The sequence below is a fragment of the Balaenoptera acutorostrata genome, chromosome 13 (genome assembly GCF_949987535.1).
Source record: "Balaenoptera acutorostrata chromosome 13, mBalAcu1.1, whole genome shotgun sequence".
NCBI lineage: Eukaryota > Metazoa > Chordata > Mammalia > Artiodactyla > Balaenopteridae > Balaenoptera > Balaenoptera acutorostrata.
Window position 1 is genome coordinate 65,547,203 of NC_080076.1, and position 24,533 is coordinate 65,571,735.

At 63.6% G+C, this 24,533-nt stretch overlaps 2 protein-coding genes and 1 non-coding gene across 9 annotated transcripts; all 3 read right to left on the reverse strand.

Annotated features, from left to right (window-relative positions):
* Window positions 1–734: 734 nt before the first annotated feature.
* Window positions 735–15,501, reverse strand: ZDHHC8 (zinc finger DHHC-type palmitoyltransferase 8). 6 transcript variants are annotated; one of them, XM_057527068.1, is made up of 11 exons: window positions 15,253–15,501; window positions 8,915–9,036; window positions 8,596–8,753; window positions 8,346–8,518; window positions 8,039–8,141; window positions 7,506–7,597; window positions 7,203–7,344; window positions 6,889–7,009; window positions 6,706–6,815; window positions 4,393–5,393; window positions 735–1,580 (listed from the first exon to the last, which is right to left on the reverse strand). In XM_057527068.1, the coding sequence occupies exons 1-11, from the start codon at window positions 15,354–15,356 to the stop codon at window positions 1,355–1,357; spliced, it is 2,352 nt and encodes a 783-aa protein (XP_057383051.1). In that variant the 5' UTR covers window positions 15,357–15,501; the 3' UTR covers window positions 735–1,354. The 6 variants fall into 6 exon arrangements, with proteins under 6 accessions (XP_057383051.1, XP_057383050.1, XP_057383049.1 ...); XM_057527067.1 differs by lacking the exon at window positions 735–1,580 and adding an exon at window positions 2,085–3,300 and having other exon boundaries at window positions 8,680–8,753; window positions 15,253–15,500; XM_057527066.1 differs by lacking the exon at window positions 735–1,580 and adding an exon at window positions 2,085–2,696 and having other exon boundaries at window positions 15,253–15,498.
* Window positions 15,502–18,370: 2,869 nt separating this feature from the next.
* RANBP1 (RAN binding protein 1) lies at window positions 18,371–24,462 on the reverse strand. 2 transcript variants are annotated; one of them, XM_057526157.1, is made up of 6 exons: window positions 24,303–24,462; window positions 23,113–23,249; window positions 21,436–21,593; window positions 19,990–20,118; window positions 19,262–19,327; window positions 18,371–18,804 (listed from the first exon to the last, which is right to left on the reverse strand). In XM_057526157.1, the coding sequence occupies exons 1-6, from the start codon at window positions 24,315–24,317 to the stop codon at window positions 18,668–18,670; spliced, it is 642 nt and encodes a 213-aa protein (XP_057382140.1). In that variant the 5' UTR covers window positions 24,318–24,462; the 3' UTR covers window positions 18,371–18,667. The 2 variants fall into 2 exon arrangements, with proteins under 2 accessions (XP_057382140.1, XP_007196297.2); XM_007196235.2 differs by lacking the exon at window positions 24,303–24,462 and adding an exon at window positions 23,845–24,276.
* LOC114235780 (small nucleolar RNA SNORA77) lies at window positions 19,094–19,219 on the reverse strand. Its single transcript, XR_003621878.1, has one exon. It is a non-coding gene; the product is annotated as a small nucleolar RNA SNORA77 (small nucleolar RNA).
* Window positions 24,463–24,533: the final 71 nt, after the last annotated feature.

Sequence of the window (24,533 nt, forward strand, 5' to 3'; positions counted from 1 at the left end):
CCGGAGGCCCAGCAGCCCCAGCAAGGAGGAAGCAAGGCGGCCGGTGTGGCCCAGGGTGCCCAGCGGCCGTGCCAGTCCCCGCTCATGGCACTGCCACGCATCTTCCCAGCCCGGCGCCTTGGAGGAGGGTGGAGGCGGGGTCTGTCCTGAGGGCTGGGCCTGCAGCTGGACATATAGTAGTGACACAAGGCCTGTGCACTTGTTTCCATGGAAACGGGAGCGGGGCACAGGAGGCTTTGCCGCCTTCTGAGGCCAGTCTTGCAGTGAGGGTCCCTAGGGGTGGCGCCCCTGCCTCATCCCCCAAGCCCCATCCGCTGCCAGGGCAGCCTCTCCGCAGGACGCCCCCAGACCGCCCTGGCCACCAGAAGGGCTCTGAGCAGAAGGTGTGCAGAAGGGAAAGTGAGGTCCTCCACTGAAAGTGAGGTCCTCAGGCCTCACCCCTGGGACTGGCGGACCTCGGGGATCAGGTTCTCAGCCCAGGCTCTGCTGACCCTTCACATAACCCACGTCCCTGTCTGGCCGACCACCCCCCTTCCCAAACCGGCCCAGCCACCACCCAGCCCCCGGCTCCTGTTCCCTCCCCATCCCAGGGTCCCTGTCCAGTCCAGCCTCCTGGTGCTTCCCCGAGGCTTGGAGGACAGGGGGACCACGCTGGTGGACAGAGCCATGGAGGTAAACACCAAAAATTTTATTTAGTGCATTAAACTGGGGCGGGGCAATACCTTTTAGAACAATAGAGAATAGCTTTGTGGCTGCTCATCCCCAAGTGGGAGAAACAGAGCCGCTGCCCAGGCAGAGGGGATGGCCAGGGCCCGGCCCTGCCCCTGGGAGCATCCAGGCCCAGCCGGCTGGGGGCTGCAAGGCTGGGGGTGGCAGGGCCCTCTGAGCTCGCCAGGTGCAACATCTCAGAGTGAAGGAGTGAAGACCACCCGGGCAGGGCCGGTGGGCTGGGGTCTCCTCCAGCTGGCGGCTCCAGGAGCTTAAGGCATCTGTTCATGTGCTGGGTGCAGGGAGGGGGGAGTGTAGTGACCTGCAGGGGCGACCTGAGACCCCCACCCAGCCCAACCCACAGAGGCCGGGGCTCCCTGGGAGGAAGTGGCGTGTAAAGTGCTTGGTCAGGCAGGAGTCAGGTAATGGTGACACCCGGGAAGGCTGTGCTGGTCCCAGCAGCTCCAGGGCCCCCACCTGGGGTTTCGGACCTTCTGCAGCAGGTGGGGACTTCCTGAGCTGGGAGGGCACAGGGTCACGGGCCCTGGTGGGCTCGGGGTCAGTCAAGGTGCAGCTGGTGGAGAGGGGACCCCCAGCCCACACCCTAGGGTCTGCGGCAGCCTGGCCTCTTGGGCCCCGGAGTCTCCTACTTGGTGTCCCGCTCGGGCCCTGAGAGGCTGGGGAAGAGGCTGGAGGCAGCCGAGTGTAGACGGCACACGGCCCCCCGGGGGGGCGCCCCAGTGGCCGGGCTCCAGGGGACCCGCAGTGACGGGCGGTCCACCGGGAGGCCAAGGTGGCACAGGTGCAGGCCGGGGGGCACCCTGGGCTGGCCACGCCGCCCCCATCCACGGCTGCAGGTGCTGATCCGCCCCCTGCGGGTTGCAGCGTCCCGTGAGAGAGAAGCAGAAAGGCGGAGGTCAGCAAGGGGCAGAGCTGCCCGGTTCAGGGTCTGAGGACCCGCTGGCCTACCACGCGGGGCCAGCCCCTGCCCCAGTTCCCCAGCCCCTGAAAAGCTGTGGATTCCCGACGTCCCCACCCCAGACACTTGCAGGGGGGACGGGAGATGAGTTCCAGTCCGCGCAGCTGCAGCACGGGCGGGCACTCCCTGCTCCTGGGATCCTGGGCCCCTGGGGCGGCTACAGCCCCAGCTTCTCTCCAAATGCCCTGTTACTGCCAGGGATGACGCAGACCCAGGGAAGCCTCACGCTGGGGCGGCCAGCCCCCACCCACCAGGTCTCCAACATGGCTTCAGTCCACGGAAACACCCACGCAGAACGTCCACGCCCGGACTGTCCGCCACCACCTCTCCCGGAGCCTGACCCCCTCTGCCCCCGCCCGGAACCCCTGGCCTTGCTCAAGGAAAGGATCGAAATGACTCTTTTTCTTTTTTTAATAAAATTATAGATATATAGATGTAGATATAAAAACATAAAACAGACACAACGCAAGCGGACGCTGCCGTGTGCTTACTCTCGGGTCCCTGGCGCCAGACAAAACTCCGACCCCTCCCCGATGTGCTTTCCACGTGGGCGCCCAGGCTCCAGCAGGGCCTGGACTTTGCATGCCTCGGGTGGGAGTCTCCAGTTTGCAGGGAGGGGACTCAGGGTCGCGTGGGCCCCCTGTGGTGGCATCCGGCCTCCTGTGCCCGCTCCCCCTGCCCCCGTCACCTCCCACAAGAGCATAAAGCAAAGATTAAGGCTTCAATTAAAGCGAGTTTCCGGGCAGTGGGGGCAGCGGGGGCCCGAGCGTGAACACATGGGACGTGGCATGGCAGCTCAGCGCACAGACACGGGGACGCGCCCACCAGCTGGGCGAGACGAGACACACGGAGCCAGGACCCCACCCACAGCTGGCTGTCCGTCCGTCTGTCCATTTGTGCACCTGTCCGTCAGAACCCAGAGCAGTCCCGGAGCTGGGTGCCTGTGGGCCGGGCCTGGACTCCCTGCAGAAGAGTGGGCCTTGCCAAGCTACAAGCTTCCAGCGGGTCCCTGAAAGGCAATGGTTAGGAGCAGCTGGGCGGTGGGGCCCTTGGTCTGGGAGGATGGCCAGGGGCCCAGGCCTCTCTGTCCATCTCTGGGCCATGGTGACCCATGTGTAAGGGAAGTGGGTAGGGACTGGCCTGGTGACAACCTGTACAGTCCATGCCCCCTTGCTGCCCCAGCTCGTGGGAGCAGGGCCACCAACACGCAGATCCTGCAGCCTCATGGCCCTTGGCCCAGCCGTGCCCTGGTGAGCAGATGAGTGGATGCACAGGCCGAGGACGAGGGATAGGCCCGTGGAGGCGTGGTTCTCCTCCCGCTGATGCGTCCACACCAAGCCTGGGCCTCCTCTCCCAGGGCAGAGAAGTTGGGAGTGGGGGCAGCCGCTGGGGGGGGGGTCCTGGCTCCCATGGCGCCACGGCGACGGGTGGCAGTCAGTCCTCACACCGAGATCTCGTATGTGGTCCCACCCACGCCGGACACCTTCTTAACGAGCGTGTGCCGGGCGGGGCTGGCGGAGGGCCCTGGGGGGCCGGTGGCAAGCCCCAAGCGGGCCAGGCCCGGGGACTGCCCATTAAGCTTACTTGGGGGGGTCTTCAGCTGAGGGTGGTCCCTGCATCAAAACAAGCACACACACGCACACACACGGTGAACACAGGACCATGGCAGGACAGGGGCCAGCGGAGGCAAGAGGACAGAGGACACAGACACAGACGGAGCACTGGGCAGCCCCTGCCTCTGACCCTGGACGGTCCCACATGGAAATGGGTGGGGGAGCAGAGCCTGCCAGGGGAGGGCAGTGCTGTCACAGGACAGACAGATGTCATAATGGCCGCCATCCCCTCCCAGGCCTCTCGGCACAGACCACAGAACACAGGGAGGCCAGGTGGATGCTGGCCAGGCGAGTCCCTGGACCCTGCCCTGTCCTGGTGCCCTGAGTTGGGAAGCCCAGCGGTGACGATGTGGCCTCTTCCCTGCTCCCTCCAAGGGAAACGAGGGGCTGCCCTTCTGCCCTCCAGCCTGCCCAGCACTGACCAGTAGCATGGACCTCGCTGCCCAGCATTCATGTGGGCAGGAGCCCCTCCCTCCCTGGGCTGCCCCACAGCTGCCCCCTCTGGGCCTGTTACACCCACAACAGGAACCTCCTTGTCAACTGAGCCTGTGCTCACGGCAGCCAGGTGAAGCCCTGGTGAGCAAACATGCCCAGCAGGTGCTCAGCTCTTGTACTTGGGCCTGGGACCAGCCTGCCCTTCTGAGACTCGGTTTGCCCATCTCTGAGCAGGGAAGCCCTTGCTTCCTGCGGCTGTGTGCCCCCCGAGGGCCAGGACTGTGGTGCCCACAGTGGCATGTTTTGCTGTGGGAGGATGTCCCCCAGACTTGGCCTTCTGGACATGGACAGTGGCACCATCTCTAGAGGAAGAACCCTAGGGTCCCCCACATGCTGGGTCTGTGCCAGCCAGGGGAGAGTGTGGGTGTTGGGCTCAAGATGCAAATTCTCCTGCCCCTGGTCCCCGGACATGCCAGGGCGTCCATGTAGCCGGGCTACCCTCACACTGGCCGCCAGGATCCTCCAAGGTGGGTGAGGCCCACCCCCCTAGGTAGCCTCAGGCCTCCTGGGCAGCCCCCACGTGCTTGGCCAAGAGGCCCTGCAGGCAGCCAGACACCTGCCCTGTGCCCGGCAGCTGACCGCACCCTGAGCACCCACCTCTGCACAGACAGCGAGGGCGGCGGTTCTGGGAGCTCCGCTTGGATGAAGGCGACGGCTTTGGGGCCCACGTAGGAGGGCGAGCGGGGAGTGCTAGGTGGGGACGGAGGGACCTGGCGCACGGGTGACCTGTGCGAGCCGCTGGCGGGCCGGGCCCCCGGGGCGCCACTGTTGGCCAGGTCTGCCTGCAGGGAGGAAGAGGAGGTCCGCGGCGCCCGGCTCACGGCGCTGGACAGCGAGGACAGCGACGCCTGCAGCGCAGGGTTGCGGGCGCCCCCGAAGCCGGGCCCGGCCACCAGGTCGTCCCTGGAGCTGCAGCGCAGCGTGGGGCCACGGGGGCCCTCGGACAGCACGCTGGCCTGCTGCAGGCTATAGGAGCTGGGTGCGTCGTAGACGCCCGAGTCGCCAAAGAGCGAGTCAGCCTGAGAGCGCAGCAGCCGCTCACGCTCCTCCCTGTCCTTGCGCTCCTGGATGGAGGCCATGATGGTCCTGGACAGGTTGTCGTAGCGCACAGGCGAGGGCTCCCGAGGCCGCAGGCCCAGCACGGGGCTGAAGCTGCGGGGCGGGGGCCTTGGTGGGTCGCCCGCTGCCCCCGCGTGCAGGTAGGGCGAGCGGTAGCTGGCTGCGCCAGCTGAGGGGTGGGCCGGGCACGTGTGGCCCCCGGGAGTGCCAGGGTTCAGCAGGCTGTCGTAGGACAGGCTGCCGTTGCGGTTGGGCAGCGCGTGGGGGGCAAAGAGGCCACGGTGGGGCGTGGGGGGCCCACCCTCAGAGCGCAGGGGCTGCAGGGCCACATGGTCCCCGCCCCGCCGGCTGGCGGCCTTGAGGCTCAGGGAGCGCAAGGCGCCTGAGAAGGTGTCAGCAGCACTGAGTGGTGGGGATGGCGGGTAGGCCGCATGCAGGCCGCTGGGCGGGTAGTCAGGGACGTCCAGGCTGGGCTCGGATGCAAAGTCCAGGCTGTGGATGCTGTCCTCCCCCAGCGTCAGGGAGTCAGTGCCCGTGACCTGCAGGGGGAGATGGCGCACATCCATCTTGGCCCACCCACTGTGCCCTGCCAGCTCACCAGGTGCTCTGTGCCCACTAGGAAGTTGCAATCCCGGTGGCATCAGGGGTGGCGGCAGGTGCAACCGATGAGCTGTTCCCAGAAGCTCTCTATCCCCTGCGCCCCACGGAGGGAAGTGGGGACAGGGTGGAGCAGAGCAGGGGGCCCCAGTATCTCTCCAGGGAAGGCTGTGCATCTGCTCCAGCCCAACTCCCCAGGGAGAGGAAGGGGCCTTGGGGCAGCCTTGGGATCAGGACCTCGAAGAGACTTAATAAACGCACAGTGACCCAGGGCCTCTCCCAGGCACCCCACGGCTGAGGGTCTGGGCGGGCAGTGCAAAGCAGACAGCAGGGCAGTGCCCTCGGAGCCCAGCAGCCCAGGGGGTAGCCACAGTGACAGAGAGGGGACTTTTTGATTCTCCGTGATTCCAGGCACACAGACTTGGACTGGGACAAGAGCCTGCAGAACCTCAAAACCCAGAAGGCGCATGGGTGGGGACAAATGTGGCCTCAGGGCACTTGACCAACAAGCCAGACCCTCCATGGGATCCAGGACAATCCCAGGAAGGAGGCAACCCACCTAAGCCCCCTCATTCCAAGAAGGGCCACCGGACACTGGCCAGGGAGGCCCAGACTCACTGCCCTGACCAGCAGGCCCCAGAGGCAGGGTCAGACGGGATATCAGTCCTGGAGGGAGTTCCCTGGGAGAGAGGGGCTGGTCCAAGTGTGCTGGCTCAGCCACGGGCCTGCCCTCTGGTGGCATGAAGGAGGCAGGCAGCCTGGGAACCTCAGGGGTCTGGGTGACTGCTCAGGCCGTCCGCTGCTCCACGTGAACGCATAGAATAAATGTGCTTCCTCAAACAATCTCAGATTCCTCTGAAGCCTTCCCGAGGGCCCTGAGGACCTTACAGAGTGACTAATGGTGGAATTCCAGGCATCCTGGCACACAGTGCCCGCGGGGGCAGCGCCTAGAGCCAGCAGGCAACACTGGCCAAGGGCCAGGTGGCTAGGACTGCCTGCGCCAGCCCCTCCCAGGACACCCGGCCCCGCTCCCCTCTACCAGCTCCAGCTGGGATGCCCACACCCTCTGTGACCCAGGCGGGTCCTTCAGGGGTGAGGCCTGGGGCGGGGCTTCAGGTAGGATTCCTGGGGACGTGGCCTCCAGGGTGTGGTGAAGTCTGGGGGCGGGGCTCTGGAGCTTCCCGGGCGGGGCCTCTTGGGTGGAGCCTCCGGGGCGGGGCCTCGGGACCTCCGGGCAGGGCCAGGCCTCCTCACCTGCTCGCCCGGCCCACAGAAGGGCGCCTTGGTACCCGTGGGAAAGGCGGGCCGGAACTTGTACATGGCGGGTGTCGGGGGGCTGGTCCTCTGCGCCGACAGGGCGCTCTCTGGGGGAGATGGACCACTGTCAGACTGGGATCAGTCTGTGCCCCTCCCTCCGTTTGGCCGACCCCGCCTCACCAGCACTGCCGGGGCGTGGGGTCTGCAGGTCGCTGCCAAATGTGCCGGCCTCCGCCTTGGGGGGCAGCGGCGGCCCCAGGTCCAGCGGCTTCTCATCCAACCGGTCCAGGCTGCCCTTGGACTGGGAGGGGGCGCGGTCAGTGGTGTGTAGGGTACAGGCCACGGGCAGGGCTTAACTGGGGACTCCATCCTGGGGCCTGGGACCTAGACCCCTCCCCCATTCCACCCAGTCCTTCCCCTTTCTACTCTTAGGCCCCTCCAACCTGACCGCTTCCCACCTCACCCCATCCCTTACCCCACCCCTAGGCCCCCACCTTGCTGTGGCCCAGGCCAGCCTTCAGCCCATTGTCACTAAGCTTGACCTTGAGCGGTGCCGCTCGCTCCAGGAGCTCCGGCCGAAGGAAGGGCGGCTTCAGGCGAGCGGCGAGCGGCAGCCGGGGCGGCTCCACCACATACCTGCACCAGGGGCAGAGGGGTCAGTGGCCAGGGCAACCTGGCCAGAATGCATGTCAAGGGCAGGACCCCACCTGCCAAAAGCAGAAGTGGATCAGGCTGAGGGCCCATGGCTGCCCACCCCAAACCCCAAGGAGGCCCACTGGACACCCGCCGGGCCTCACCGGGGCGCCAGGGGGCTGCACAGCACGTGCTCCACGTTCCCATAGCAGCCGCGGGTGAAGGGGTTCACACCCCCACGGAACTTCCCCGTCACCTGTGGACATGGGACCCCTCAGCCAGCCTGGCTAGCCAGGGTCTGGCCAAGGAGGGCAGGGGGACAGGCAGGGACAGCAGGGGTTCCGCAGAGGTGAGTTGGGCAGGGTCAGCCCAGGGGTGCCCCCCACCCAGGTCACCAGGGTCTGCCCCTGCATGCAGCTGTGGAATTTCTGGGCTCTGATTCACTGGTGGCTGCAGTGCCCACAGATGGGGGTGAGGAGGGGGACAGGGCAGGTGAGACCCCACATGCCAAACCCCACCTGGGGTCTCCAGGGCCAGAGCTTCCCCTACCACAGCTGCACGTCAGCCGAGGGCCCCCACGGCCCTGCCCTGCCCCGCCCCACACCAGTCCCTGTGCAGCCCTGGTTCCTCGCTCAGCCCATCGGGGACCCTCCCATGCCCACTCCCATCCCTGCATGTCCCCACCCAGGGTCTGCACCTGCTCATTGGTGGTGCGGCCCCGAGTGACCAGCACCACGTGGAAGCCAGTGAGGCCGATGACAGGGATGAAGAAGAGGCCGGCCACACACATGACGGCCATGCTGGCCCGTTAAGGCCAACGGCCGTGGGTGAGGATGGAGCAGGCGCCTGTGGACAGACTACCCACCCCCTCCCCACTGCCCACTCAGGGAAGGAGACCCACTCCCTGGGGACTTCTGGGCTGCCGACCCACCCCTCCAAGCCTCGACTTCCCCTGTGAGAAGCATCCCCGGTCCACATCGCCTTTGTGGTCAGGCCAAGGATACGTGATGGTGGTGTGCGCGGCGCCCAACCCCTCGGCATGGTTCAGCACATAGACCAGGCCGAAGGCTACGACGCCCACCATGTGCGCACTGAGCGACAGCAGGAACAGGAAGAAGTAGCGGTAGTTGCGGCGCCCAATGCAGTTGTTGACCCAGGGGCAGTGGTGGTCGAAGTCCTGGGCAGGAACAGCGCGTCAGGGCACACGGCGGGCAGGGGAGGAGGGCGTGGGCTGGGGGCGGGGCAGGCGGTCACCTCCACGCAGTTGTCGCAGACGCTGCAGTGGGAGCAGCGCGGCGGGCGGTAGAAGTGGCAGGTGGCGCACCATTTCATACGGACCTGGATGCCCCGCACATCCACGTTCTTGTACAGCGGGGCCCGGAAGTCATCCTCCTTATCCTCGTCCTCATCCGCTGTGGGCCGGGGGCAGCACGAAAATGACTTCCCTGGCAGGAGAGCCCCTCTCCAGCCAGCCCCCCACCCCCCACACCACCCCCAGCCAGGGTCTCCTTCGTCAGCCACTCACACTCTAGCAAAAATGAGCCAGATGAGCTGCCCCAGCACAGGGCCCTACCTCGGGGGAAGACGCCAGGGTCCATGAAGGTGGCCATGCTGAAGTTGGCCAGCACAAAGAGGAAGAGGATGCCATTGTAGACAGGAACGGCTGGGGACACAGCTCGTGTCAACCATGGGCACCTGTGTTGGACAGCAGTGCAGAGCTGGGTCTGGGGGTGTGGCAGGTGTGTGAGGAGGGGACGCGGGGCAGAGGAATTAGGCTTGGCCACACACGTGCAGTGCTCAGCATGGCAGTCAGGGAGACCACTGTTGCCACGGGCCCCCTGCTTCTCTACTCAACCCTCAGGGGCTGTGCACAGGCTCCGTGTGTGTCAGCCCTGACCCAGACACCCCTGAGCACCTGTTAGGAGCTCAACTCCCAGTTGAGCAGACTGAGGCTCAGAGAGGCCCATAGGCCAGAGCCAAGCCACGTCCTCCTGCCCCAGCTGGGCATCTTTCCGGGTCCCCTGCCCTGGATGGGGAGACACAGACAGGAGGTGGGAGCCCAGGATGGGAAAGGAGCTGGCTCTGCCCATGTGCTCTGACGGGTAGAGGCCAGTGACCTGCCGGGCAGCTCAGGCCAGCCCTGGGCCTCACCCAGACCTGTCCCCAGCTTGGCAGGGCCCTGTTGCCAGGGAGATTCTGGGGTGTGGTGTGGGGAGCCCCAATCCTCGGTCTGTAAATGTATGGGGGGATCATGCCTGCTCTTCCCTGAGGGGTGCAGTCTCAGGACCTGGGCCCTGGGTGCATCCCTGCCCAGGCTGCGTCTTCTTTTTAGTTTGTCACCTTACTCTCCATAGGGCAGTGCAGAATACTTGGAGACTCTAAAAGCATGGCGCCCCCCACCCCTCCACCATCTCTCATCACCCCTCGCCACTTGGCTCCAAGGCTGCCCCCTCTTCCATGAAGCCTTCTCAGACTGCTGGCTCCCTGCAAAGGTCTCACACGCCTCCCTGGTGGACACTCTAGCACAGAGAGCATCTTCCTCAGGCCTCGCAGGACCTGACCAGAGCACCCCCTCAGTGGAGACTCGCCAGTCCTTGGGCACATGGCCTGTGACCCCCTGCCCCAACCCTGTGGTGGGTCTCTGCCCACTAGGCTACTACGAAGCCCCTCTGGCTTCAGGCTCACCATCTCTCCCATGGCTGCTGTGATAAGCAGGGCGCACCCAGTGGTTCTGCTTCCCTCCCCGCACTCAGGCCCTCTGTGGAGCTGGGGGGCCGGTGGGGATCCCCTACACCAGACTTGACCATGTGGATAGGGCATTGTGGCCACCCGCAGAGTGAGTCGTGCCCGTGGCCCTGCCCACCCCCACAGCATATGCCGGCCACACTGGCACGCCCACGCCTGCCTTGGCTGGGAGCCAGCCCTGCCACCCCAGCAACCACCTCCATGGTAGCGGAACTTCTCTATTTTTAGTGGAAAGCAAGAGGCTATTTAAAGATTCCGCTCCCACGGCAGGCAGCACACTCGGCGGGCTGGGAGCCGTGAGTTGCCCCTTCCTCTTCTCCAGAACCCGTCGTGGAAGTGATGCACAACCTGAGGACACGGGGTCCCTCTGCCGGAGGCCTTCCTCCACCACCCCTGCCCAGGCGGCCCAGAGCAGATACCTTCCACACTCCCCATCCCTGCACGCTGGAGCCTGGCGTGCAGACAGCGCTCAATGTATGTTTGTGACCTCAGATCCAATGTCATTTGGCAGGATGATGGTGGGCCCCTGAGGCATGGTCTCCCAACAGGGTGGGAGGGGGCTAGGAGCCCAGATGCCGGTGAAGACAGGTGAGAGAGAGCCAGGCACAGCCAGAACCTGGGAGAGGTGGGCACCGCGGACCCACCCTGGCTCTGTGAGCCAGCTCCCCACGCGCCTTCTGGGAGGGCTGACCACGTAGTCTGTGCAAAAGGAAAACGTGGCTTTCAGGCACCTGCACTGTCGCACATTGGGAAGCCAGCCTGCTCTCGAGAGGAGGGAACTGGCCGAGAACGGACAGACATGCAGACACGAAGTGCAGCAGGCAGGCGGGCGCTGAAGGCGGGAGGACATGGGACGAGGGCCGAGCGCGGCCCTTCATCATCGCCCTCCAAGTTTTACCGGAAGATGTTGAGAGCCCACTGCCCACCGGCCCTTTGCAGTGACCTGCCGGGCAGCTCAGGCCACCCTCCCCCTCCCCGGAGGCCCACACTGCTTTGTCCTCCCTGGGCCTCGATGACCCTGAGTGACACGGGTGGGGCTGGGGAGAGCAGCAGCTGCAAGGTGACAGAGTAACGCTTGCAGTGAGGTGCTAGATGACCTCTACCCAGGTTGGACACCACCCACCCACTGCACGCGTGGGCAGCACATACCGGGGAGGGCAGGGTGGGGCTTTAGCCGGTGCTGGGCAAGTCTGGGAGGGTATGGGTTCTCTGACTGGGACCTGAGCCACTTTACCCTCCACTCACCACCTCCAGCCCCCCAGGCTTCACTCAGACCCAGGATCAGGCACTGCCACGCATCCTGTCCCCCCATCCTCACCCCGGGGGCCTCTACGCCCAGGCTGTGCCATAAGAGGGGCTGAGGCCTGGGTCATGCCCAACAAGGCCTGGCTCACTAGCCAATGCTGCCAGGGCCCAGGAACGGCTAAGTAGGGGAGAAGACGAAAGAACACACGCACATCCACATGAACATGCAGGGACCCCTGCATGCACACGTGTGTAGCACACACGCAGACACACACAATGCTCCAGGTGTACATGTGTGGATACTGTGGATACTGCACAAGCATGCATACACACACGCACATGTGATCAACACAAAAGGCACGTGTGTGCCGACGTGTGTACGGATATGCACACTCGTGCACACAATGGCACATTTGTACCCTCATTCACGCACAAACACAGATGCAGACTTGCCCCTCCTCCACTGACCCCCACACCCCAGCCCTCTCTGGACATCTCTCAGCTCCCTGTGGGATGGGCAAGTGTGAGGATGTGTGAGGACACACGAGCTCCGTGGGTGAGGCCTGGCAGGCAGCACTGCTCCGGCCGCCTGAATCTGTGCCAGGCTCCAGGAGCACCTCTCTGCCCTCAGGGATGACACCCCACTCCCCTCCCAGGGAATGGTGTGCTCCAGGCTCGCCCTGCCGGGCAGGGGTTGGACACTGCCCACTGGTGGCAGACACACTGCAGGCCCCTCCCCCGGGCCGGCCCCCCTCCTGAGCCTCCACCATGGCCCCACCTGGGCCGGCAGGAGACACCGCCCAGCAGGATGGGGTTCTGCAGCGTAGCATGCGGCCTCGGCTAAATGCAGAATGGAAAATTTTAACTCAGACGTTTTCACTTAAATCAGGTTCTTCATTAACACTGACTAATGAAGCTCACACACGGGACACCCGGAACCAGAGGGTCTGCGGCCACTCTGCCCTGGTCCAGCCAGGCAGGGCCTCTGGCCACATGCACCCCCTACAGACACCCAAGCAGATGGGGAAACTGAAGCTCAGGGGACCAGGGGTACACACAGCAAGTCCTGGCAGGGGGCTAACACCAACTGTCCCCCTCCGCATATGGTCCCTGCCAGCGGCTCCATCCACCTAGGCCCGCCACAGGCTGGCTTGGTCTTGGACTGGAACTCTCACTGTCCTAGGCTGGGCCTTGTGGCTGACTGGGCCTCTAAGCATAGGGAGGGCTCAGGCCCATTCTGGGGACCTGCCGTGACATCCCAGAAGTCAGCCCACTGGCCCCAGACAGAGACAAGACAGCCCAGTGCGGGCCCCAGGCATGGGTATCCCACCAAGCAGCCCTGGCCCTCTGATGTTCACAGGGTCCCTGTCGTTCTGTAAGGTGGCTCCAGGAGGAGGAAGGGGAAGGGGCAGGGGCAGAGACCTGGCCCCGGCGCTCTCGGACCCCTCCCAGCACCTGACCCGGCCTGACGCTGAGCCTTCTGGGGCCCAGGGGGACAGTACTGTACCAAGAACCCAGGAAGGCTTCCTGGAGGAGGAGGGCCACCAGGAACCTACCCTGAGGCATGCTACCCATCCTCAGGGTGGGGGACACCCCCAGCTCTGGGCATCCTCCCCACACCCCAGCCTTTCCTGGTGACATATCTGAGTGTCCTGCTGGCCGAGCCCCTCAGAGAGCTGGCTCAAGGGATGGGTCTTTGGTCCTCTAGGCCTGGGCTCCCCACCCTGAGTGACACCCGGAGCTGCTGCCTACGTGGACCTGTCTCAAAGGGGCAACTCATATTTACTGAGTGTAGAGCGAGGGCCGGGGACCACTCAGCTTCCAGTGAAGTCCAAGGAGCAGAGCAGACAGAATCCTGCGGGGCCCCGAGGGCAGGGTGGGAAGGGCCCAGGAGCGGGTGTCTGAGTCTGCAGTGGACCTGGGATCAGTAACAGGGCAGAGGTGTGGGTACCAGGGTGACGAGAGGCCTGTCCCAAGAAGGGGACTGCTTGGCCCCCTGCTTACCCGGAATCAGCCCACTGTAGGTGGTGTCATTGGGCCTGGGCCACCCAGCAGACTCCCTCAGGAACTACAACGCCAGCAGAACCGGGCTGGGAGCTGGCCAGGGTCCTTGATGGCCATTCAGCCAAGGAATGTGGCCGTGGGGTGCAGGGATCCCAGTTCCGGGGGGCGAGTGAGGGTCCCTTGGCAAGATGATTGCTGCACCTGGACGCCGGCCAGCACCCCTGCACCTCCATCTTCCGCCTGGTCTCTCAGGCAGAGTGAGTCACTCAGGGCAGGATGCAGGGCACGCCTGTGCTGCCCTGAGGCAACCCCGAACCTCTCAGCGCTGGGTTACTGAACCCAGAACCCAGAACCCAAGTGGTGAGAGCAGAGGGAGGGTAGGCAGCCTCCATGCCCAGCCCCTGGGGTGGGTCGAGTTCACAGGACAGTAAGGACCCTCTGAAATCAAGGGAAGGCTCAGGACAAGCACCCTTCAGGGGGCCTGTGTGCACCTAAGGGGAGAGGAGGTGGGTGAGCTCCCTGGGGTGGGGTTGATCTCAGTTGCTTGTTGAACTTTTTCCCAGCGTTTCACAAGTTCTCATCAGAGAACACATATTCCTTTTAAAGTCAGGACAAATGCTGAATTGCACTTGGGGAGTGAGAAACCAGAACCAGCAAGTGGAGACCAGGCTGCAGGGAAGCAAAGCCGAGACTCCCGCAAGACCCCTGCCCAGGCCCCACCCTCCAGAAGCCTCAGCGGGACGCATCCCACCTCGGCCCGCGCCCGCTGCCCACAGCCTCATAGCCAGCAGCATCTGAGTGACAAGAACAAGTCTGCTCGCCAAAGCCAGAAATAAGCCTGTCCACACAGGCCTTTTTTAAACACGCTGTTGGCAGCCTGTGGTGCCCACCCAGCCCAGCCTCCAGGTCGGGGCTCGCCTACCTCCAAGGTGCCCAATGCAGCCTTCCGTCCTTGTGCTGCTGCCCTCGCCCCGGCTAAGGTGAAAGGGTACCCAGCTGGCTCCTGCCCACCCCCGCCTTGGAACAGATGCCCCACTGGCTGCGGCCACCCCAAGCCTCAGGTCCCCAGGAAGGCTAGAGTGGTTGTTACTCTGGTGACCTGGCTGTGTCCCAGACTGGGACTTGTGGCAGGAGGTGGTCGCAGACCTGCATGGCTGAAGCCTGGGGTCCCCAACACTTCCCTGTGCCTGAGGAGCCCTGGGGAGGGGGGTGGCACGACAATGCAGAGGGAACTGTCGTCAGCGCCTACCCTGGTCTGCATGGGCCCGGGACCTGCCTGTCCTCTGCCTCAAGGGTCCCAGCGCCCACCGAGGCCAGTGTCCCTGGGTGTGGCCTGGCCTGGGCCCTCCAGCTGTGACCACTGGGCCTTGCTGAGAAGGAGGTCAAGAGAAGGCAGAGCGCACTGCCAGGCCAGCGTCGGCGGTGGCCATGGGGCAGGCACGTGGCAGCCGGGCCAGGCCACATCTACGCGGGAAGAACTTGGCTCCAGCCTGGGGCCGGACGGCTAGGAGGGCACTCGAGAGTCATCCTTGGCTCCTCGCAAGGAGGGCTGGTGGCTCTGGGCGGCCCCCCTCCCCTCGTGGGGAGGGCAGGGCTGCAACCACACCCTGGGCAGCCCCCGCACGCACTCCCCTGCCCAGGCTGGCGCCTCGCACCCAGGGCCTGCCTGGTATGCTCACAGGGTGGCCGTCGGACACCAGTGTCCTCACATCCAGGACTCACCTGTCCCTGGCACCCCAGGACGGGCACACTCGTGGCATCAGCCTTGGCCCAGAGTGGGGTCTCACGTTGTCCACGGCCCTGGTGCCCCCACCCAGCCCAGCCCGCCAGCCCAACCCCGGCCCCGGTCCCGCCAGGCCGCGTCCACAACTGTGCGCAGCCCTGCCCCTTCTGGCCCCAGCGCCGCAGCCGACTCACGTGAACACGAAGAACAGGGTGCTGGAGCCGACCAGCAGTGCGGCCGCCGTGGCCACCGGGATGTACTTGGCGGGTTTGAGGCGCGTCCCGGGGCTGCGGGGCATCCTGGGCGCCGCGCCGCCGCATCCCTCCCCGGGGCCGGGCGGGCGGGGCCGGCTGGACGGGCAGGACCCAGGCAGCAGCGGTGGCAGCAGAGGAAATCCCACCTCCCAGGCGCCGGCGGAGACAGCGTGCTGATGTCAGCACGCCCCTTAAGGTGGACTGGCGGTGAGGGGCCATGGGGCCGGGCGGGCCCCCCCCCCCCTCACGACAGCCGGCCCCTCCCACCTGCCCGGCCTGCCACCTCCCTCCTCCTCCTCCTCCCTCTGCGCTCGGGGCAGAGCCAGTGGCGGACCCTCCCGCGGCGGGACCTCTCCTCCAACTCCAGGCTGGGAGCCCGTGACCCTCTGAGGCCATGCGGCCGCCGCACACCTGAGGTCTTGCCCACCGGGGTACACGCGGTGACCGCCAGGCCTTCTGTCCCCAGCCCACAGGCCGCGGCGTTGGAGCATGTAGGTCCCTTCCGGGTCCCTGTTTGCACCGACCTTTCCCTAAACACCTCGGAGCTCTTCCTGGGTAGGGCCAGGCCCCTCCCATCTGGAGCAACACCCCGCCCGCCCCACCCCACCCGCAGCATTTATGAGGGTGGGGGATTGTGACACTGCAGGGGCACCTTGGTTGTTTATCCCCTGCCCACCTCACAGCCCTTGAGCCACAGGGCCAGCGGGCAGGGTAAGGAGGGCGGGGCTGCTGGTCCCTCTGCATCCCAGCCCAGGCTGCAGGCCTCCCAGGACAGAGTGGAGTGCCCCTTGGGAAGGGCCGGGCACCCTGCCCGTGCCTGGGATAGGCCCGCGGGCAGGCCCACCTCCTGCAGGAAATCCCACCCCACCAGCACCGCCACTTCTGTCGCTTAAGGTGGACCAGCAGCCTCGCAGTTCTGGACCGCGCGTGGGTGGACCACAGCCTCCACAGTGAGGACCGGCAAGTCTGTCCCCTCCAGCACGTCCCTGGGTCCTCTGTTCTGAAACCAAGACCCATCTGCCCCCTCCCCAGATCGGAATCCATGTGGGGCCCTCGCCCTCCCTGGCCCTGGGCATCTGCTTCTCTACAGCCAGAACCCCGCGCAGCCCAGCGGCCACCTCCTCGGGCCACGCTGCACAGGCCCTGGGACTCCTCAGACTGGAAGACCCCACCTCGCCTTAAGGTCCTAGCCCAGCAGGCAGGGCCGTGAGCTGTTAGAAAGGAACCTGGGCTTGGGGGCCAGAACAGAGGCATTAATGCAGCTGCTGGACAGCAGAGGTGGTAATGGGCTTCCTCCCACCACCCCCAGTTACAGCCTCTGCCCATCGGGGAGCCCACCCACCCCAGGAGGCCCAGGGCCCAGAGGTGAGCGGAGAGCAGACACCTCCTTGCTCTGCCCGGGCTGCCTCAGCCTCTGGTGGCCTCGGGGCCTGAGGACACACTGTAGCCCCACCCCGGGCCTGGCCCTGGCTCCTGCCCTTCTGTGGCCCAGCACACGGAGGTCCCCGGAGGGCCTCCAGGTCTGTGCGGGGTGAGAGCTGTGCAGTGAGCACCTGTCGCTGGGCGTGGGCAGGAAAGGCACGTGTCCCCCTTGAAGAGGTCCCTGCCGACTGCCTGGGCAGAGGGGTCCCGGGTGGGACGGACCCAGTGAGGCCATGGCCCAGGTGTCCTCTCCTGAGCACAGCAGAGTGCCTGAGCTGCAGGCCAGGGGACTGACCTGGAACAGCGTGGCCATTTCGTGCCCCACCCCCACCCCATCACACACCCCCTCACACACCCTGGCCTCGGGGAGTCCACCTGGACATATACTGGCTGGGGGCTCAGAGAAGCCCCCAGTGTCCCTGCTCATCCTGGCTGTCACACCTTGCAGTGCAGCCTGGTCACAGCACGGCTGTGCCCCAGCCACCCTGAGGGGCCACCCCGCTCAGGGCTCCCCCCTTGGAGACACATCTCCTCACCCAAGAGGAGGGAAATCAGCCTAGCATTTTACAGCAAGTGGGATTCACCATGTACTACAGCCCAAAGCAGAGGCGTTCCACGTCCCTTCTGTGCTGGCAGGGGTGTCTGACCACCCTTCCCTGGAGAAGGACCAAGGCCCAGCACCAGCCTTTCCGGTCAATGCATCGTGACCTCCACCAGCATCACGACTGAAATGGGAAGGTGCAAAAGCTTCCACGTCCCTCCCTGGGTGGGAAGGACCACCACAGGTGCCTGGCGAGCAAGCAAGGCCTAGGGATGCCAGCATGTGACCAAGGCCAGTGAGGTCTTCAGTTTGGCTTCCTTTGGAGGTGCCTCCACCAGAGGGGCCAAGGAAGTGAGGTTTAAATGGGACACGGGACACAGGGAAGACAGGCCAGGGCTCTGCCATGATGGAAGCCTCTGATAGATGCTCCAGGGTCGGCTCCTGCCGTGCTCCTCCCCCTCCCCTGCGGGAGCTCCTCCGAGCCCAGGTGGTCTCCCGGGACACAGGCCATTACAGGCATGACCCTGTGCTTGGAAAACCTCTCTGTTGCTTAGGCCTACCTGCCTTACAGGACAAACTCCAAATGGCACTAACCCGCTTGCATCCCTGAAGTCGTCCCTTACTGAAATCTCCCGCAGATGTCCCCGGCCTCCACCCAGACGGAGGGCCAGGAGCACACAGACAGGTCTTCTCCAAGGATGGCTGTGGGGCTGAGCCCCGCCTGCGCCCGGCACCAGGCCAGATGTGCACGCTGTGGACGGGTGGCTCCGCCAGGGCTGAGGGCCAACAAAAGATGCCCGGCCGAAGCCAGGGGACCCATTGGGTCTCTCTGTGCCGCAGCCAAGGGGACCTGGTGGGCTTCCTCTCTCCCCCAAAGGCCAGGAAAAAAAACCTCCCTGCTCCTGGCCATGGGGCAAAGCAGGGCTGTTTAGGTCTCCAGGACAGCACTGGCTTCCCCAGGCCACCTGCCCCACCAGCACCAGCTCAGACGCACCGCGGCCCAAAGGCCACACAGCAGAGCGTGTGTGACGGCCAAAGGGGCAGGAACCCACTGTCCCAGGATGGGACCGACGCACACATGGTCCTGCCTCCATGCAAGTTTCAAACGTGTTGTTTATTTGCTATTTTGATGACTATAAATAAGTGTTTCCACTATGGAAAAGAAAGTTAGCACAGTACATTCTCACGACTGGGTAATGGATTTTCTGAAGTCGTCTTCATTAGGGCAAAAACTTAGAAAAAAACAACCTGAATGTTGGAAGCCAGTTCTTTATATAAAGTCCCTTGTAAAAACAAAACAGAATAAAAACAAACCAAAAAGAAGGGTGCAGGGCAAAATTTAAAAAAAGAAAAAGGGAAAAGACAGGGAGAAAGAACACAACGGGAGCCGACTCATTGCTCCTCCTCAGCCACCTCCTTGGTCTCGTTCTCGGGCTCCTTGGTCTCATTCTCGGGCTCCTTGCCCTCCTTCACCGAAAGAGCTTCTAGCTTCTCAGCTACTTTCTCGGAACTATCATTTTTGCCAGATCCTGCCAAGACACAGGAACGCGGTAAGAAGGAATCACCGCTCTGCCCAGCCCCATGGCAGCGGACAGGCCACTTCCCTGTGTGCCTCCAGGTAAACACGTGCTCACGCCTGGGACCCCGCTCAGGATGCTGGCGACCAGCATGGGGCCCTGAGTACGCAGGTGACCACGAGGACCTCTCCAAGCCCCTGCAGCCCCCGGGAGACTCCAGGCAACGTCGTGACTTGGCTGCTAGGCCAGGCCAGAGGGCACGTGCACGGGGCCCCAACGGCTGGCTTGCCCCTCAGAAAGCACCTGTGTACCGGGGTGGCTGCGTTGCCCTTGACAGGTCAAAGTGGTCACAGCCCCCCGGAATGCTGCTGTGGCAGACGGAAAAAGCACCCGCCTGGGGCTGCAGCCAGGTGCAGAGTGAGTCTGCAGAGCACCCCCGGGCGCCCGCCACCCCATGGGCATCTGGCACCTTTCTTTTCTCTCTCTTCAATCTCTTTCCTGCATTCTTCAAACTTTGTTTTGAATTTCTGTGCATCTGCAGAGATAAGAGAAGATACCCCCCTAAGGTCCCTGAGCAGCGAGGAGTACGTGTCCTGGTGGGTCTGAAACTCCAAGGTTCACAAGGCCCATCCCAGGGTGCCCCAACCCTCCACCTCCCTGCCTGACTTGGCACCCATCTGGGCAGGGCAGGGTAGCCTTGTTCCTGCCAGGCGCTCTGCTCTCTGCTCCTGCAGGCCCCATTCCCAGAGCAGAGGCGAGGTCCACTCAGCATTGGATGTTCAGCTACTGGGGTGCTGAGCCCCAGCACCCAACCAACCCCCCAGGGCCCACTGGGTGCTGCTTTTGACAACCCAAGCTGGGAAAATGTCCCAGCCAGGGAGAGGTCTGCCTGGGCACTGCCCTTGCTGGCACCCAGGCCATGGTGAGAGAACAGGTCGGCCCTGGGCAGACTGCCAGCACAGCCCCCTGTGAACTCAGCAAAGGAACCGCACTGTCATGGACTCAAGAGTCTGGGCAAGACCTCGAGGGCACTTAGGTCCCTTCCCCAAGGGCCCATCAGACAGCAGGGCAGGATCAGTCCCCACCACACGCTTCCCAGCTGCCGTCAACTCTCCCGGGAAAGCAACAGCAGTGGCGTTTGCAACCAAACCGCTACACCGTTAAGAAGCAGCGGCAGGCTGGCCCAGGCCTGCTTACTCTCGGCGTTAAGGAAGCGGATGGCCAGCAGCTCCTGCTTGGGGCACTCATCGGCGAAGTCTGCGTGGGTATTCCAGACCCAGGCACGGTCACTGCCTGCGTTCGGCTTCAGCTCCATCATCGGCGTGACTGGAGAGAGAAGCCCCATGAGGATGGTGCAGCTGTCAAGCTGGCCCACCCACCCTGACCCCTGAAGGCCCGAATTGGGGCAAAACAGGCCTGGTTTGGGGTTTGCCAACCAGGCTTAGACAAAGTCCTGTGAGATCCCGATTTTACCCAAACCTCTGAAAACACCCTATGTTCATGTAAAACCAGGACCGCTCTGAATCGGGGAACAGGGTGGCCCATTCCCTGACCACAAGGACACCTCAGCGAGGGTTTCCAATCCCAACTCAGCCAAGGCCTCCAATGCCACCATGGCTGCTCACGCTCAGCCCCATGGCCCTGCCCCTGTCTGAGCAGCCCCCAGACCCAGGGCAGACATGGGCCACAAGGCCTGGTGGGCCCAGCCCTTCCAGTGGCTGTGCCCATGCTTGGCCACTCCATCCGGGACCTGGCCCACAGAAAGTGGGGAGCGGCAGAGGAGCAGAAGCCAGGAAGTGGAGTGATCACCCAGGAAGGCTCATGGTCAGACCAGGCCAACCACTCTCAGCCTTGCACTGCCCAGGGACACCACGGGCAACGAGGCCACCGGAAGTGGACACCGAAGGCCTTGTGACCTGCTCGTATGTCACAGAAGGTTGAGCCACGGCCGGGAATAAGCACAGCTGTCCATCTCCTCAGACCTCGCACAGACTCAAGGGGGACGAGCTCCCCAAGAAACAGGAGCACCCCAGAGCCATGCTCACCCCACGCCCCTGGCAGAAGCCTCCTGAGATACAGGACATGCCCAGCCCCAGGAATACGTCACATTCTGAACCGAGAGTGGTCATCCCAGCCCACAGACACCCAGTGAGCCCACATTCCTACAGGGCACCAGGCCTGGGACCCACCTGCAGCTCACAGCAAACAACCCAGTGACCAGCCTGGCTCTGGGAAAAGCAGGGGGCCAGGGAAAACGCCCGGGGAAACACCTCAAATTGGGTTGGAAGACGAGCACCAGGCCAGAGCCGATGGCCTGGGCAGGGTGGGAGGACCATGGGGCAAAGACATGGAGTCTGGCCCGTGAAGGCCGGGGGGACTGTGGTGCCTGGAGGCCCCTCCCTGCTCATCTGGCCACATCACCCTCCAGGGCCGCTCCCTCTGGTTCCTGCCAGGGTCACCTGTGTGCCCAGAGGAGGGGCCCTGCCCCGCCGGACACGTTTGCTTCCAGACACACACTTGCGACTCCAGAGCAGCCCAGTGACCAAGGGACTGACATGGGGGGAATCTTACTGTCACCCCTTTACCAGCCAAGCTGCGGGTGGCTTTCCCTGGACGCCCCACACTGTGCCCGGGGCCACCTACTGTAGTGGTTGGCGCAGATCTTGAGGGTCTTGTCCCTGCGCATGAGGAGGCGGATGGTCCCCTTCTCCTTGTGCTTCAGCAGCTTGACGTCCCCAGTGCCCCGCTCCTTCCACTCCGGGAGGTCGTTCTCTGAAGCGAACCGGAACAGCTTGGCCCGCCTTTGAGGAAAGCCGTTGAGCGAGGGGTTAGGCAAGCACAGGAGGGGACGAACGAGCCTGCGCCCACGGCGTCACAAGACACCCTTGCCTTTCTTTTTACTCCCAGTACCACAAGTCAAGACGTCAACAAGAGTGAGACGGCTCAACAAACTCCAGATTTTTACTTCACAATAAAAAAAGGAAAAGAATTTCTACAGTGGCAACGTATTCCAACAGGACGACCTGACCTCTCAGAGAGCCCACCGCGTCCTGGGCAAGGCTGCAATCACGGGGCAGGGGGCTCCCTGGCGTCCCTGGCACCACAAGGGCAGCATGGAAGTAGGCAGGGGCCGAGGAGCCTTCCCTCTGCTGGGAAGACGGGGCTGCAGGCCTCTGCTCAGGCCACCAGGCTCTGGCCCAACAGCCCGCCTTCCTGCCCAGAGCAGCCCTGCCCTTTGCTTCCCCACAGGACCCCAGCTCAGCCGGTCCCTTTCCTGTGGAAGACTGCTCTCCGAACTCAACTCTGTCAAGGGAGATGCATCCTCAGGAAGAAGCCCTAGGCCCATCATGAAGGCCCCACCCACTGGCCTCACTTCCCTCAGGACACCAGGAGGTGCAGCAGCATTTCTACGCAGATCAGAGACCCAGAAAACCAGTGTCTTTATGGAGCCGCCCAGCACCCTCTGAGACCCAAGGGGTGCAGACAGCTCTCCTTCCCCAGGCCCTTGGGAGTGGTGGGGAGGGGCTGGTCTCTCCAGCCTCCCTGCTTTAGAGAGAGGAGTCGCAGTGCTGGTGATCCCCTCTGCTTCCCTCCCCTGACCCACAGCAAAGCACTCAAACCATAACCTGGCATCTTGGACAGAATTTGAAGGGGTGGAGAGTTTGCTTCCCCCTGATTTCCACTAACTTGTAGCTACATTAGCGTCTCCTGCGATCCTGCGTGTCCGCCGGTGCCGTCACTTTGTCGCACACATCTGGATACACGGCTTCTGTGACCACTGCTTCAAAGTGACACGGCCACCGTAGCTTCTTGTTGAAAGCACCAAGAATCACGTACGATTTTCAAAGAGTAACTTTAATGACTATAGCACCGCCCACTCTCATTTGTAATTCCAAGCATTGTTTTGTACACTAAAAGTACTGAATCTGAAATTCATAAACTTCAAAGTACCCCCACATTTAAGGAAAAGAGATAGTAGTAAAGACCCAATGCTCAACCAGCGGCAGGGGGCTGAGAGAGTCTTAGAGGCAAGGCTGGCAAGGACAGGGGTCTTGGCGAGATGTCCCTTGTGGACAGAGCAGTGGTAACATGACACCTGGGAGTGCCCATGCCCTCCCCAGGACTGGCCTCAGGGCAGCAGGGACACCCAGGACCTAGGAATGAGTGGATTCTAACAACAGCCTTGATTTCCACGTGGGAGTAGCCATCACAAAACCCTCAGTGTGGTTAAAGGTCAAGCCAAGACCTTGACACCCGTAAGAACCAGTTACTATCTTATACTGAAAATGCCTACTTCTGAAAAAACACCAACTTACTTACATTTTAAAAAGCTCCTCTTCATCTTCTTCCAGCGTTTTAATTTCTTGCTCAGGAAGAGAAACTATTGGTTCAAACTGGGGGTCATGGTTGGACTCGTCGGCATTCTCGGTGGAGGTGTCGTGGTCCTCGTGGGTGTCCTATGGAGGAGGGTGGAGATATGACCCTACTGGCCACGCCAGAGCTCACCAGTGGCCAGAGCCATCATCCCCACTAGTGAAGGGCCTCACCACAAAGCAAGGGATTAAAAAAGCCTTTCAACTCAAAACTTTTCTCCGGGATCCGCAGGGAGACACCGGACTCTGACACCCTCCCCCAAATGCAACAACCACACCTGCACAGACTGACTGAGCTCCTTAAACCCTGAAACTCCCAGTGCCGGGGAGAAACTGCCCCAGGCTCCTCATCTGTAAGATGCAGATGCTGGTACTGCCACGCACAGACTAAGGACACGATGATGGAGAAAAGAGCGCCTAGAAACAAACACTACCCTTAAAACAAAGCAACCCTTTGAGTTTTCACTGGTTGAGAAAAATCTGTGCTCTTGCTTAAAAGGAAAAAAGGTTGTGATGGGTCTGCTAGCGTTTATACAGAATTCACAGTTCTGCCGGCAGTTATACCTAGGTTGGGAAAATTACGTTTTATAATTCAAAAGAATTCACACAAGAGCCACAGAATTCTAATCCACTGCAAAAAACTGTAAAGCACAAAGGATCATGTTTTAGGTTGTCTCACGGAGCACGTGGCTTGGCAATCCATAGCCCAGGAGTATAAGACGCCCAGACTTAGCTCCCGGGCTCTGCCCAAAAAGGCAGGCCTTCGCCGGCTCCTCGGCCGGATCGCACCGGGCCGCACGGCCATCCCCGGGCCCCCGCCGCCACAGGCCGCCCGCCGGGCCGCGCGGGAGCGGAGGCCGGTGGCGGCTCGGGAACCAGCACTGGATGAATGGGGCTTTGCGCGGGCCGCGGGCGGGCGGGGGCCGTCTCGGTGCGGGGCCCGCGAAGATCGAGCGGGAGGCCTGGGCCCGACCGCGGCCCGGCGACCAGGAGCGAGCGCGAGGCCCGGCCGCCCCAAGGTCACGCGGCCCCGCGCCCGAGCCCGCTGGCCGACGGGGGTTGGCGGCGGCGCGGGCCTCCCACGTGGCCGCCGGTAGCGGCCCCGGCCCGTCCGGCCCCCGCCCCGGCCCGGCCCACCTTGGCGGCCGCCATGGGCGCGGCGGCGGCGGCGGCTCGGCTGGCTCGGTCGTCGCGGGCTCCGCGGCCTCTCGGCGGCTGGTCGCAACTCCTTCCTCCGCGTCTGGCGCCGGCACCTCCCGCCCGCCCTCTCTTCCCTCCGCCCCGCGACCCGAACCCCGACCCCTGACCCCGGCGGCGGGAAACGCGCCGCGATTCAAAACCAGCGCAGCTTTATTGGCTCAGGCGGCG

Bases quoted from the DNA above. Each gene is read 5' to 3' on its own strand.
- ZDHHC8 (XM_057527068.1), bottom strand. From the start codon at position 15,356: ATGCCCCGCAGCCCCGGGACGCGCCTCAAACCCGCCAAGTACATCCCG. The intron at 8,519-8,595 runs GTGACCGCCTGC...GTTCCTGCCCAG, and splicing joins TCTGCGACAACTGCGTGGAG to GACTTCGACCACCACTGCCC. The intron at 5,394-6,705 runs GTGAGGAGGCCT...CTCCCCCTGCAG, and splicing joins TCTGTGGGCCGGGCGAGCAG to GTCACGGGCACTGACTCCCT.
- RANBP1 (XM_007196235.2), bottom strand. From the start codon at position 23,970: ATGGCCGTGCGGCCCGGTGCGATCCGGCCGAGGAGCCGGCGAAGGCCT. The intron at 21,594-23,112 runs GTAAGTAAGTTG...CTTTCCTCAAAG, and splicing joins GAAGAGGAGCTTTTTAAAAT to GCGGGCCAAGCTGTTCCGGT. The intron at 18,805-19,261 runs GTGCCAGATGCC...GTGTCTTGGCAG, and splicing joins TGAAGAGAGAGAAAAGAAAG to GATCTGGCAAAAATGATAGT.